A 15,708-nucleotide genomic window follows, 5' to 3' on the forward strand; every position below is an offset into this window, starting at 1 on the left:
ATTTGTATTTTAAAATAGTTAATTCACTCATTGATTGGATTTGGATCTCATAATATACCAAATCTAAACAGACACAAATATAATTATATTGACAAGTTCATATGCTTTTTTCTTGAAGTTACAAACAATAGAAATGAGTGAAAGGGAAAATTTTCAAGTTACAAGGAACTTGTGTCTTATAACAAAGATACATATCACTTTATAATAACGGTGTGACTTAACGATCAGTATAATAACTACAAATCATAAGTGATTGAAATTTGACAAAAAAAACATTAAGTGATTGGTAGTAAGAAGAGTAGCTATTACATAATAGTCATTACAACATTCAGTAGTAGTAGAATTCTTGTTTTGTCTGCTTCTATTTTTTCGAATATAAATAATGGAGGAATTGACCAAAATACAAAAGAATTATATTAAGTGATAATATCTTATCTTTTTTACCAAAAATATAAAATAAAAATCCACATAAAAACACACATGTGCACGTGTAACAACAACATATATACACACACAAACTAAGGGGAAGGAGAGACATTCGTTTATCTTTCTTAATCAAAAGACAAACCTTCTTCTTAACAAGTAACAACATAGTTATCCTTAATGGCTTCTTCAACTTGTTGTGATCAAGAGATGTTTTTGAGAATGCAAAAGGCAATGGTTGCACCATTCTTGACAAAAACATATCAACTAGTGGATGATCCAAGTAGTGATCTCATTGTTTCATGGGGTGAATATGAAACCACTTTTGTTGTATGGAAACCTCCTGAGTTTGCTAAGGATCTTCTTCCCAACTACTTTAAACACAACAATTTCTCCAGCTTTGTTAGGCAACTCAATACTTATGTAAGTATATATATAACCCTCTTTTTGATGTTTTTGTCTTTTGATCTATCAACCTTACCAAGAATGGAGTTATGTTTAAGAGTTTCTTTTCTTTTTCTATCTTTTACTAAGTTTTATTTTTTATTTTTTCACCCAATGTCTATTATCCACAACATCCAATTAAATCTAGATTCACACACATTGACGATGAAGTGTTTTCTAATAAAGATGACTATGTACCTAGCAGTATACGAATTTGAAACATGTGGTTAAAGAAGAACTAGAAATACATTACCACTCCAACACAACCCTTGTTAGTTTTAGTTTTGTTTCTTCACTCAATATCTGTTATCCACAAGGTCCGATTAAATTCAAATTTGTGCACATTGACGATAAAGTGCTTCCGATGATTCATACCAGAAAAACACGAACCCGAAATCTATGATTAAGGATAAAGAAATGCATTACCACTCTAACACAATCTTTGTCCGTACTTTTAGTTAAATACATTATATTAAGGATAAAGAAATACATTGCTAGTATTGTTTGAAAGGAGATAGATGAACCCTTTGGTTTTGTATGTACATTAAGGATTCAACAAGTATATACACCGATAGTATAAAGAGCTTTAATGTTGTTAGTATATTTTTAATTTGTAGAAGGTAATTTGCATTATTTTTTAGGTTTAGTAATGCCACACTTTTTATTTAAGCATTAACTTGATAATATTAGGCTAGAAATCAGTATGCTTAATTTGCTTTATGTTACATCTTAACCTTAGAATTTTTTTTATCCTTTTCTTTGTGTTATTTGACCTTAAAGTAGCTACCATTGGTTGTTTCAAATAATAGGTGAAAAATCGACCATTTAAAAAATTCAGTTAAGAATCCCATATAACGAATGAATGAATAAATAAATAAATAAATAATAATAAAAAAGGAATATCCAAGAAAGGATATCTCATCCACATTATGTACATGTTTATTTTCTAGTTTTTAATTATATATCTGGAAGATGAGGCATATTTTCTAACATAATCATTTCTTTGGTTTATGGAAACTTTATATGGTTTAGAAGATAAAACTATTTCTCTATTTTTTATATAAAAATAAATAAAAACTTTTTGTGGAGTTCAACCAAAACCTAGTAGATTTTAGTAATACTGATGATGGTGACCAAAAATTTCTCCAAGCACAATGAATTGCTTTCCCAAATCATTTTCTTGGGCCTACAAATACCAAGCAGGAGAAAAGCAACACCTTTTAGTTGGATTTCACTAATTCAATAAGCCAAATCACCATGATTCTACAAAGAAGTTCTTTATATAAAAAAAATACATGCTCTTTATGTCCCAATTCAAGTGACACAATTCGTTTTTCGAGAGTCGAGTAGTTTAAGTTTGACCGAAAATTTACATATGAAATCTTCAATATTTTTTAAATGAAATTTATATATTTGTAAACTACGTAGAAAGTATTATAAGTCACAATAGTTTACAATCCAAAATATTTAAAAGATATATGAAAAATTTACAGTCGATAAACTTGTTTGAATCTCGAAATCCAAAATGTGTCACATAAATTGGGACGGAGTGAGTAATAATTAACGTCCCGTTCAACTTAGTCTCAACTGACATCTATGCCCTTCAACTTTGAATGTACATAAATACTCTTAAACTTGTATAAAATTCAACAAGTAGACACATGCGTGTGCTACATGACAATTCATCTGAGATCCAATGAAAGACACATGTTTACTTGTTCAACTTTATACAAATTTAAGTGTCTACTTATGCACACTTAAAATTAAAAGACATAAATGTCAGCTCCTTATTTGTGGAGTATATTCTCATTTCTCATTTCAGGGATTTAAGAAGATAGTTCCAGAGAGATGGGAATTTGCAAATGAACATTTCAAGAAAGGACAAAAACACTTACTTTGTGAGATCCAAAGAAGAAAGAGTACACCTCAACAATTACATCATTTGACACCCTACCATGAACACATCACAAGAAGTATCTATCACCAAGAAACACAAAACCCTAGAAGTGTTGATCATGATATCCTTTTAGCACTCACACAAGACAATGAAAGGCTAAGGAAAAGGAACATTGTACTATTATCTGAACTCACACATATGAAGAATCTCTACAATGACATTATCTACTTCATTCAAAATCATATCAAACCGGTTGAGGAAAAATTCCGTGTGTTTTTACTTAATGAAGATCTGAATCAGAAAACCGTTGATCATCATCGACATCGCCAAGTACATATTGAAGATCATGAAGAGCCAAAGAGTGATAAGGTAAAGTTGTTTGGAGTGAGTTTATGTGGGAAGAAGAGATCGCATCATGAAAGGATTGATCAAGAAGTATTAGAATGTTGATTTGTGAACATTTCAATTTTAGTGTCAATTAAATTTAGATCACATTTGTTTTTTTTAGCTCTTTCAAAATTAAAACCAAGATAATTATGTCAAGAGGTGTTGTATATCAATTGATGCACAAAACAGAGAAGGGTATATATATCCTAGCATTAAATGTGAAGATGAATTTTGACTTTATAGGAAACAAATAGATAGGGAAAGACATATATCTACTAAACTTATGTTTGATAGAAGCAAAAGTTACAAGTTATGTCGTAAAAGACATACCTCAATTCTTGCGGAATTTATCTCGATAGAGACAAGACTTTCGTTTTATAACCCACAAGCTATGTCATTAAAAAAAATTTATTAATTCTACACAACTTATGCCGAGTATATCTAGCGAAATTAGGTCATAGAAATAGTACACAACTTACACCGCATATCTTAATTTCCTACACTATTTATGTCTAGCGAGGTAAAAGTTCTCTAAAGTTATATCTAGCGAAATTAGGTCATAGATATTGGTCCATACATTTTCATCAAATGAGCAATAGGGTAAAAAAATTAACGCTCGTCATATTTTCATCAAATGAGCAATAATTCTTTATAGGAGTTATCAAATTTGTAGCAATACAAACAACAATAGTAAGTTTTATTGCAAAATTTGAAAGTAATATTTTATCTTAATTTCGTTTCTTTCATTTTCAAAAGTTAAATTAAAATCATTGGTTAGTTTGCAAAATTATGTTGTACGACTAGCACTATTTATTGATGTTCGTGGAAATCAATTTTTTAGCTAGGTAGTATAATAATTTATAGCCATAATTTCTCATTCAATAAAAAGAATGTCAAAATACGTATATGTCTTCTTGATAGGGGTACGCTCAATCCAATTTTATTTTTTTATTGATTAATTTCAATGGTAGATTGGAAGTAACTTATTTGACAATCTTTTATTATATTTATATTATTTGTAGTAAAGGAAAAAAGTCCTTCCTCCGAGCAAAGAAATATTTGAAAGAGGGAAACATATTAAATTTGGGAAAAAAGAAAACTTGAATTAATTCTATAACTCTTGCCTTGAAGGCAAGACTTAAATCAATAATTTAAAACAATAAATTACGTTTCATAGGCAAGACTTGACACTATCACATTGTGTCTTGATTTATTAGATGCTCTATAACTCTTGTTTTAGAGGCAATATTTAGACGAAGAACTTTAAAACAATATGTAATGCCCGTGTACAAATACTATCACATTGTGTCGTGATTTATGAGATGCTCTACAACTCTTGCTTAGAGTCAAGACTTAGCCCAAGGACTTCCAATGAATTAAATTGCGCCTCATGGGAAAGAGTCTTGATTTATGAGATTATACTCTATAACTATTGGCTTAGAGTTAAAGACTTATTAGTCCAAGAATTTCCAAACAAGAAGTTAAGCTCAGTGGAAAAAAAGAAGAGAAAAGATTAAAAAAAAATGAAAGAAAAATAAAGAAATAGAAAAAATAATAAGTGAAAGAAAAAAGAAAAAGAACATGAAAAAATAGAAGTGGACAAAAAAGAGAAAAGAATAAAACAATAAATAAAAGAAAAATAAACATTAAGAGACAATTGAGTATTGAAAGTTCTTTAAAAACATTTGAGGGGGTGAAGAGACAAAAATGCATTGTATACTAGACACACATATAGGAAGAAAGACTAGTTTTTAAAGACTTTTCTTGTGGTGGATTAAAAATCAAGATCACACACTTTGGGAAACGCCTTGTGTAATTTCTTGAATAATAACATTGAACTAAATTGAAATACTTTAAAATTCAGCTTTTCTCATAAATAACTTTCATAAATTTTTATAAAAATTTGAATGGCTTTTTTTCTTTTTTTGGGTTCAGAACATTGAAACTTATTTATAATCTCACAAATATTTATCACTTATTTAAGATCATAAGTTTCAAAAGTCTTTCTTACTTTCTTAAACTTTTTATCAAGTCAAACTAATCACATAAATTGAGAATGATAAAACAAACTTTAAGATATATNTATATATATATATATATATATATATATATATATATATCAATATTAAAACAATAATTATCAGGTCATATAAAGGGTGTCTACAATTAAGAGATTTATATAATCCAATAAATTAAAAAAAAAAAGATTATCGAGTATAACAAATAATGTGACTTGATTGATATATAACAATTATTTGTAGTACAAATAAGTGAAGTAGAATGCGTGGAGTACAATAGTTTGTAGTAGTACTTTATAGACAAAGACATCATATAAAGAAAGATATTGTCCTAGAATTGAAGTAGTAGTACTAATTGTAGTACAATGTGTACACCTTTTAAAGATCTATCTCCCCTTTATATATGTCTTCATGAATTCACATAAAAAGATGGAGTCAACAATATGTGGATGTGTTCAATAGGGTTGATTTGAGAACATATGTATGTGCATATTTTGTTTCTAACAATTTATTGTTTATAAATGTGACACATATGTTCTCAGGTCGCCCCTGTAGACTATTCTTCATCATTCAATTTGATAAGAGGTTGATACTAATGGTGTTGATTTTGATTGACTATGTTTCTACTAATTGTTTTAAAGGTTCTCAGATCGCTAACGTGACTATTCTTCATTCTTTAATTTGTTAAGAAATTGATATTGATTGATTGTATCTCTACTTGTTTTAAAGGTTTGATCACAGATAAGCCCAATGTCGATATTAGTAATTAAGCAAAGGGTAACCTTGATTTGATAAGAGGTTGATATTGATGGTGTTGATTTTTAATGAATATTTTTTTCCTATTTATTTTCCGTTTCATCCTCTATATTAGGCATATATATCTAATGAGATTTCAAATAAGATGTTTTGAATATCAAATAGATAAATTGAAAAGGAAATATATGGGCTAGTTAATTTGCAAAGGAAGTTTATGGACTAAGGTGGACTTATATATAGGCTTAGGTCCAATTGTCAATGCAGGCATGATATAAAATTTGGAAATTTTGTACTATACAACATCCTAATAAAGTCCTCATGAAAAATTGAAAATAGAGATGACAATGGAATGGGAGTTGTGAATGTGGGACAGGTTGAGTCTTAACCCATAAAATTTTCAATCTATCCACATTATCCTTTTATGTGTTTTAATTTTTCTTGCCTCGTCTCGCCTCGCAGGAATAATTTGCTATACTTTCAAAATAGGATTAGGAATAACTTTTAATAATTGAATTTATTCCATATTTTTATGTGAGTAATCATTTCTTTGGTTTATGGAAACTTTTTATGGTTTAGAAGATAAAACTATTTCTCTATTTTTTTTTATATAAAAAAAAACACCTTTTGTGGAGTTCAACCAAAACCTAGTAGATTTTAGTAAAATACTGATGATGGTGACCAAAAATTTCTCCTAGCACAATGATTTGCTTTCCCAAATCATTTTCTTGGGCCTACAAATACCAAGGGGAAAAGCAACACCTTTTAGTTGGATTTCACTAATTCAACAAGCCAAATCACCATGATTTTACAAAGAAGTTCTTTATATCAAAAAGACTTGCTCTCTATGTCCAAATTCATGTTACATAATTCTTTTTTTAGAGTCAAATAGTTTAAGTTTGACCGGAAATTTACGGATGAAATCTTCAATATTTTTTAAATGAAATTTTTATATTTGTAAACTACATAGAAAGTACTATAAGTCACAATAATAATTGACAATCCAAAATATTTAAAAGATGTGAAAATTTTATAAATGACATTTATTAAACTAATATTTTCAAGTTTTAGCAGTAGAATAAAACTTTCAAGTTGTAACAATAAAAAATTTCAGGTTACAACATTTTATTTTTTAAAAAAAAATAATACTAAAAAACATTTTTTTAAATAGCATAAAAAAAAATGGATGACATTCAGGATAATTAATAATGCCATAAATTTAGGGGATTCAAAACAAAATAAGAATATTTGGTTTCCTTTTTTTACTCAATCAGTTATAATTAAATCAAAGTCAGATTTTATTTTATTTTCAAACATTTCTCTCTCCCTCTAATTTTTTTTCTGTCAATTTGTTTTCCTTTTTTTACTCAATCAGTTAAAATTAATTCAAAAATCGGATTTTTTTTATTCAAACGTTTCTCACTCCCTCAATTTTTTTTTCTGTGATTGTCGTGATTCACGACTAATTCCAAAATATTTTTGGTTCAAAAATCTTTATTTTGTCGTAATGGACGGATTCTTATCGATATTAATAAAACATGGTGGTAGATGTGATCCTTCTGGTTAGTATTCATTGTGATTTATTATTTGTATTTTTATTCCAACTTCAGTAAAAAAAAATTAAGAACAATGAAATTGAAAATGAAATTTTCGGATTTTGATTGTGTATAATAGATTTAAATTGTGATTTTTTTGTATGAACCTTCGTTTGCTTCATATTACAAAATAATTTATGTGAAAATTGAATAAATGATGTTATGAGTTTTTTGTAAACTGGTTTTTGTAATTTGTATACTGTAAACACAATGAATGTGGCGATTTTGTATTTATATTTGAATGATTTGATTATATTTTTTCGTGATAGTGTATGAAATAGTGATGATGTTATCATTATGAATTTATGAAATGTGTGTAAAAAAATAAATGTATGAACTGCGTTTTATGGTATGAATTCTGATAGACTGTTTGGGATGATATTGGTATGAATAAGTAATGACGAGTGTCTATAAATTTGAGTGATAAGAATGAAGTTGTGGATGAAATTTGTATTGTGTTTGGTATGAAATTTGAATATAAATATAACATATTTATTATTCATTGGTATTATGTACGACAAACTTTTTTTTTTTATGAAATGTGTTTTATGGTATGAATTCTGGTAGACTGTTTGGAATGATATTGGTATGAATAAGTAATGACGAGTGTGTATACATTTTTGTGAGAAGAATGAAGTTGTGGATGGAATTTGTATTATCTTAGTATGAAATTTGAATATAAATACAACATATTTATTATTCCTTTGTATAATGTTAACAGGTTAGCAAGGAGGTTGCCATTGATTTCACTTCTTGAATTTATGAGGATAACAGTTCAAACATGAATTCATAAGCATAACGAGGAGGCTGCAAAAACTAGATCAGAGCTAACAAAAAAATATGATCTTAAGCTCCAGAAAAGTATTGCTTTGTCTACCAGTATGAGGGTATGATTTTTCCTTTATTCATTAATATCCAAAGGTATTCATGTATGCAATTGGTATGATTACTGACTGAATTTGGTATAAAATGCCAACTTACATGAACAACACATTACACAAGTAGCTGAAATGAATTTGATATCCATTATGTATATAGTTGAAACCTTTTTTGTGGCTTGTTTTTTTGTAACAACGTGTTAATATCCAATTTTTTTGTGTTAGGTAATACCATCAACACTTTATTTGCATGTTGTTGTTGATGGACCAAAGCGGTACATAGTATGCATAAACACCAAGAAATGTAGTTGCGGAAGATTTCAAAATGATGAGATATCATGCGAGCATGGAATGACAGTTCTTAGGTATAGAAGATTGCATGAAACAGATTACTACTCTCCTTTTTATAGCTTGAAGAATTTTAAAGATGTATATGTGATCCCTGTTGAACCTCTCCTATGCGAGAGTACATGGGATATACCAAGTTATGTTTCAGAGCCTAAATTGATGCCACCTAGTTCAAAGAGAACGATAGGAAGACTGCAACTTAAACGTTGGAAGGGATTTGCTGATGTAAAATTCAAAAGGTCTAAAGTTACTTCCAGTAGATGTCATCAAGTGGGTCACAATAGGAAGACATTTTCAAATTACCCTGCGCCAAAAAAATGATAGTTTATATGTTTAAACGATACAAAAATTTTATTTTATTTAATCTTTTAGACTCATGTTTTTTTTATCGGTACAATGTATTCATTATTTTCCAATAATGTTCATTGGCAATGCATATCAAATATATATAGAATTGATATCAAATGCATTCCAGCTAAGTGTTTAATATACTGTTCATGTTTTATACAAGATTCATTCAGTAATCATACCAATTGCATATTGCTGGAAATAAAATTCATGCCAGTTTAATATATAATGTATTATTCATATTAGTGAACATTATATAAGGTAATTATGGTATGCATTTGGTATTCATTTAGTATGCAACTTAATAGCGACTGATATTATTTAATGTAAGTTAGCATGAGTATTAATTGGTATCCAACTGGTGTCTACTCTAAACCAAAATAAAATAAGATATAATTGATGTTGGTGCAAAATTTAATGATCGCAATTTTAAATTGTCAGATTCGTTTCTTATAGTATTTATACAGATTGTATACCAACTTCATACATCTTTAAAATATAAAATACGTAATTCATGCTTGTTAAGACAGTATAATTTACAATTAGTATTAATTTGGTATTCATAAGGTGTCCAACATGTATAAATATAAAACAAGATGTAATTGAGGTTGTTACAAAATTCATTGATCACTATTTTACATTGACATAATCATTTTTTCAAGGTATTTATACGGGTTGGATACCAACTTCATTCATTTTTTATTTTTTTATTTTTTTGTGTTAGAATATGAAGTAAAAAAATCAATCATGTATGAATTTGGATGCCAAAAATGTACAGTTTGGATACCAATTATAAGACAAAGTTAGTTCATGAACTCTAAATTGGTATTCATTTTGTTTCAGTTAATAAGACACTGTAAGATCATGAACTGTAAATGTTGAATCCAATTGGTATGCAATTTGTATATAATTGTTATCTCGAAAATGATTATACTCAATGTGTAATTTATCTTTAGAATGATGTATCCAATTGGTATGTAGTTTGTATATAACTAGTATCTTGAAATTATAATAGTCAATTTGTAATTCATATGTAGTTGATATCTGACTGGAAGAAAACAGTGGATATTATATATCATCAAATACTTAAAACTGTATCAAACACAAAAATATCGTCCAAAAGTTAAAAAAAACTTGTAATTCTAAAAAGTCTAAGGTGCAATCAACTATCTCAAATTTGATCTTCGTGCTCTTGGTGTAGGATAATTGTTGGTATCCGGAGCATATTCTTTTGTTATGCGAGGTCCACCAAATTTGCTAGCAACAATTCTAGTTACTTCACTCTCACTGATCGTGCCATCATCATTCTTTATTTTTTCATAATGTCATATGATTGTGGCATACCTTTGACGATGGTACTTTGCATCGATATCAACAGAACGCATATCAAAAACTCCATTACTGATGTATTCAGCAAATAGACATGTGTACAAACCACAATCACTGGAAAAACAATTGCATGACATAATATTTATAACAAAAAAAACCACTAATTTAAATAATTTGAAATTAAATTAAATATAATACTTACCCTAACCACTTTTTTTTTTTTTTTACCTTTTTTAGATATTGGGATTTCTGAGTTCGCCTTCGTTGTTGTTCTTCTTCTTGATGGTTTTGAGGACTGACCAATTTCAACATTTGTTGTTTTTTGTTTTTTTCTTTTTATCTCACTTACAAAATTCGAATCCGAATAAGTTTCTACAATTTTACCCTTCCTCTTTTTTCCCTTTTGATTTGCATGACTTACCATTTTCTTTGCTTGACTATTTTTCTACTTTTGAGTAATCTGATTCTTCGATTGAGAAGAACCCGCCTTTGCCGGAATTTCATTATTTTTTGACGGCGGGATTTGAGTCAATATGTTGAATGTTGGAGCATGTACTTCATCCGCAGAAGTTGCTTCAACTAGTGTAGGACTCTTTCGAGGCATTAGAACAATTTTCTTCGACATGAAGAAGATGAGAAACGGAATGCACTATGTTTGAGAGAGATGAATTTTTTATTTCTGAAGGTGGGGTAGTTGGGTGGTGGTGTGTTGTATAGAATAGGCGTGGGGGAGGGTGGGATTAACGTGAGTGGGTGGTGGTGCGGCGTGTAACGGTAAACATGGAACTATAATCAATATAAATCCTTAAAATTATGTAATTGATAATTACTAATTTTAAAAAAGGAACTACAATCAAAATAATTAAATTATTAATAATATAAAATTATAAAAAGATTAATCATTTAATTGATTTTTAAATAAAGATAAATTTAATTGATATATTATAACCCGTAATTAAACTGTTATAAGTAAGAATTTTTTAAGAGTAGGTTTAAAACTCATAATATTATCTCTTAAATGTGTATATGGTGTGATTTTTCCTTAAAAGATATATGAAAAATTTACGATCAAAGATAAACTTGTTTGAATTTCGAAATCCGAAATGTGTCACATAAATTGGGACGGAGGGAGTAATAATTAACGTCTCCTTCAACTTAGTCTTAGCTGACATCTATGCCCTTCAACTTTGAATAATGTACATAAATAAACACTTAAACTTGTATAAAGTTGAACAAGTAGACACATGTGTTCTACGTGGCAATTTATGTGAGACACAATGTAAAGCACATGCGTTTACTTGTTCAATTTTATACAAATTTAAGTGTCTAGTTGTGCACACTCAAAATTAAAAAATATAAATATCAGCTAAAGCCAAGTTAAAAGACATGTTTATGTGTTATCCCTGTCTAAAAAGGTTTCCTTAATTGTGGAGTATATTCTCATTTCTCATTTCTCATTTCTCATTTCAGGGATTTAAGAAGATAGTTCCAGAGAGATGGGAATTTGCAAATGAACATTTCAAGAAAGGACAAGAACACTTACTTGTGAGATCCAAAAAAGAAAGAGTACACCTCAACAATTACACCATTTGACACCCTACCATGAACACATCACAAGAAGCATCATGATATCCTTTTAGCACTCACACAAGACAATGAAAGGCTATGGAAAAGGAACATTGTACTATTATCTGAACTCACACATATGAAAAATCTCTACAATGACATTATCTACTTCATTCAAAATCATATCAAACCGGTTGAGGAAAATTTCCGTGTGTTTTTACTTAATGAAGGTCTGAATCAGAAAATTGTAGATTATCATCGCCATCGCCAAGTACATGTTGAAGGTCATGAAGAGCCAAAGAGTGATAGTGTAAAGTTGTTTGGAGTGAGTTTATGTGGGAAGAAGAGATTTCATCATGAAAGGATTGATCAAGAAGTGTTAGAATGTTGATTAGTGAACATTTCATAATGGATCAATAATAGTCTTAATTAACTTTAGATCAAATTTGTTTTTTTTAGCTGTTTCAAAATTAAAATCATGATAATTATGTCAAGAGGCTGTTGTATATCAATTGATGCACAAAACAGAGAAGGGTATGTCCTAGCATTAAAAGTGAAAAGGAATTTTGACTTTATAGGAAACAAATAGATAGGGAAAGACATATATCTACGAAACTTAGGTTTGATAGAGGCAAAAGTTCATTTCAAAACTCACAAGTTATGTCGTTAAAGACATACCTCAATTCCTGCTGAATGTATCCCGATAGAGACAAGACTTCAGTTTTATAACCCACAAGCTATGTTATAAAAAGTTTCATCTAATTCTACACAACTTATGCCGAGTAAGATTAAGGTTTTCTAAGCTAGCTTCTATCTAGCGAAATTAGATCATAGAAATAGTACACAACTTATGCCGCATACCTTAATTCCCATTATTTTTGTCTAGCGAGGCAAAAGTTCTCTAAAGTTATACCTAGCGAAATTAGGTCATAGATAAGGGTGCTTTGGTTCATACATTTTCATCAAATGAGCAATAGGGTTAAAAAAATTTAAAGATCGTCATATTTTCATCAAATGAGCAATAATTCTTTATAGGAGTTATCAAATTTGTAGCAATACAAACAATAATAGTAAATTTTATTGCAAAAATTGAAAGTAATATTTTATCTTAATTTCGTTTCTTTCATTTCAAAAGTTAAATTAAAATCATTGGTTAGTTTGCAAAATTATGTTGTACGACTAGCACTATTTATTGATGTTGGTGTAAATCAATTATTTAGCTAGGTAGTATAATAATTTATAGCCATAATTTCTCATTCAATAAAAAGAATGTCAAAATACGTATATGTCTTCTTGATAGGGGTACGCTCAATCCAATTTTATTTTTTTATTGATTAATTTCAATGGTAGATTGGTAGTAACTTATTTGACAATCTTTTATTATATTTATATTATTTGTAGTAAGGAAAAAAAGTCTTTCCTCCGAGCAAAGAAATATTTGAAAGAGGGAAACATATTAAATTTGGGAAAAAAGAAAACTTGAATTAATTCTATAACTCTTGCCTTGAAGGCAAGACTTAGATCAATAATTTAAAACAACAAATTACGTTTCATAGGCAAGACTTGACACTATCACATTGTATCTTGATTTATTAGATGCTCTATAACTCTTGTTTTAGAGGCAATACTTAGACGAAGAACTTTAAAACAATATGTAACGCCCCGTATGCAAATACTACCACATTGTGTCGTGATTTATGAGATGCTCTATAACTCTTGCTTAGAGTCAAAACTTAGCCCAAGGACTTCCAACAAATAAGTTGCGCCTCATGGGAAAGAGATTATACTCTATAACTATTGGCTTAGAGTTAAAGACTTATTAGTCCAAGAATTTCCAAACAAGAAGTTATGCTCAGTGGAATAAAAGAAGAGAAAAGATAAAAAAAAATAAATGAAAGAAAAATAAAAAATAATAAGTGAAAGAAAAAAGAAAAAGAACACGAAAAAATAGAAGTTGACAAGAGAAAAGAATAAAACAATAAATAAAAGAAAAATAAACATTAAGAGACAATTGAGCATTGAAAGTTCTTTAAAAACATTTGAGGGGTGAAGAGACAAAAATGCATTGTACTAGACACATATATAGGAAGAAAGGCTAGTTTTTAAAGACTTTTCTTGTGGTGGATTAAAAATCAAGATCACACACTTTGGGAAACACCTTGTGTAATTTCTTGAATAATAACATTGAACTAAATTGAAATACTTTAAAATTCAGTTTTTCTCATAAATAACTTTCATAACTTTCATTATATGAAATTTATAAAAATTTGAATGGTTTTTTTTTTTTTTTTGGGTTCAGAACATTGAAACTTATTTATAATCTCACAAATATTTATCACTTATTTAAGACCATAAGTTTCAAAAATCTTTCTTACTTTCTTAAACTTTATATCAAGTCAAACTAATCACATAAATTGAGAATGATAATACTAACTTTAAGTTATATATATATATATATATATATATATATATATATATATTAAAACAATAATTATCAGGTCATATAAAGGGTGCCTACAATTAAGAGATTTATATAATCTTATAAATAATAAAAAAAAATAGATTATCGAGTATAACAAATGATGTGACTTGGTTGGTATAACAAATATTTGTAGTACAAATAAGTGAAGTAGAATGCGTGGAGTACAATAGTTTGTAGTAGTACTTTATAGACAAAGACATCATATAAAGAAAGATATTATCCTAGAATTGAAGTACTAGTACTAATTGTAGTACAATGTGTACACCTTTTAAAGATCTATCTCCCCTTTATATATATGTCTTCATGATTTCACATAAAAAGATGGAGTTAACAATATGTGGATGTGTTCAATAGGGTTGATTTGAGAACATATGTATGTGCATATTTTGTTTCTAACAATTTATTGTTTATAAATGTGACACATATGTTCTCAGGTCGCCCCTGTAGACTATTCTTCATCATTCGATTTGATAAGAGGTTGACACTGATGGTGTTGGTTCTGGTTGACTATGTTTCTACTAATTGTTTTAAAGGTTCTCAGATCGCTCATGTAAATTATTCTTCATTGTTCGATTTGCTAAGAGATTGATATTTGATTGACTGTGTCTCTACTTGTTTTAAAGGTTTAATTAAAGGTAAGCTCAATATCGATATTAGTAATTAAGCAAAACCTAACCTCGATTTGATAGGAGGTTGATATTGATGGTGTTGATTTTTAATGAATATTTTTTGCCTATTTATTTTTCGTCTCATCTTCTATATTAGGCATATATATCTAATGAGATTTCAAATAAGATGTTTTGAATATCAAATAGTTAAACCGAAAAGGAAATATATGGGATAGTTAATTTGCAAAGGAAGTTTATGGACTAAGGTGGACTTATATATGGGCTTAAGTCCAATTGTCAATGCAGGCATGATACAAAATTTGGAAATTTTGTACTATACAACACCCTGATAAAGTCCTCATGAAAAATCGAAAGTAGGGATGACAATGAAATGGAAGTCGTGAATGTGGGGTGGGTTGAGTCTTAACCCACACAATTTTCAATCCGCCCCACATTATCCTTTTTTGTGTTTTAATCTGTCTTGCCTTGCCTCGCCTCGCACAAATCCACCATGTTCCCCGCATATTTTGCTTTACTTTCAAAATAGGATTAGGAATAACTTTTAATAGTTGAATTTATTCCATATTTTTATGTGAGTAGCGCAACAGTTCTATTATAAAATATAACTCCAT

At 28.8% G+C, this 15,708-nt stretch overlaps 1 protein-coding gene and 1 pseudogene across 1 annotated transcript; both read left to right on the plus strand.

Annotated features, from left to right (window-relative positions):
* The first annotated feature begins 603 nt into the window (after nt 1-603).
* LOC125844049 (heat stress transcription factor B-4-like) lies at nt 604-3,214 on the plus strand. The gene is made up of 2 exons (XM_049523281.1): nt 604-846; nt 2,690-3,214. The coding sequence occupies exons 1-2, from the start codon at nt 604-606 to the stop codon at nt 3,212-3,214; spliced, it is 768 nt and encodes a 255-aa protein (XP_049379238.1).
* Nucleotides 3,215-7,460: 4,246 nt separating this feature from the next.
* On the plus strand, nt 7,461-12,377 carry LOC125845639 (heat stress transcription factor B-4-like; annotated as a pseudogene).
* The last annotated feature ends 3,331 nt before the right edge of the window (nt 12,378-15,708 follow it).

Source organism: Solanum stenotomum, chromosome 11 (assembly GCF_019186545.1).
Source record: "Solanum stenotomum isolate F172 chromosome 11, ASM1918654v1, whole genome shotgun sequence".
Lineage (NCBI taxonomy): Eukaryota > Viridiplantae > Streptophyta > Magnoliopsida > Solanales > Solanaceae > Solanum > Solanum stenotomum.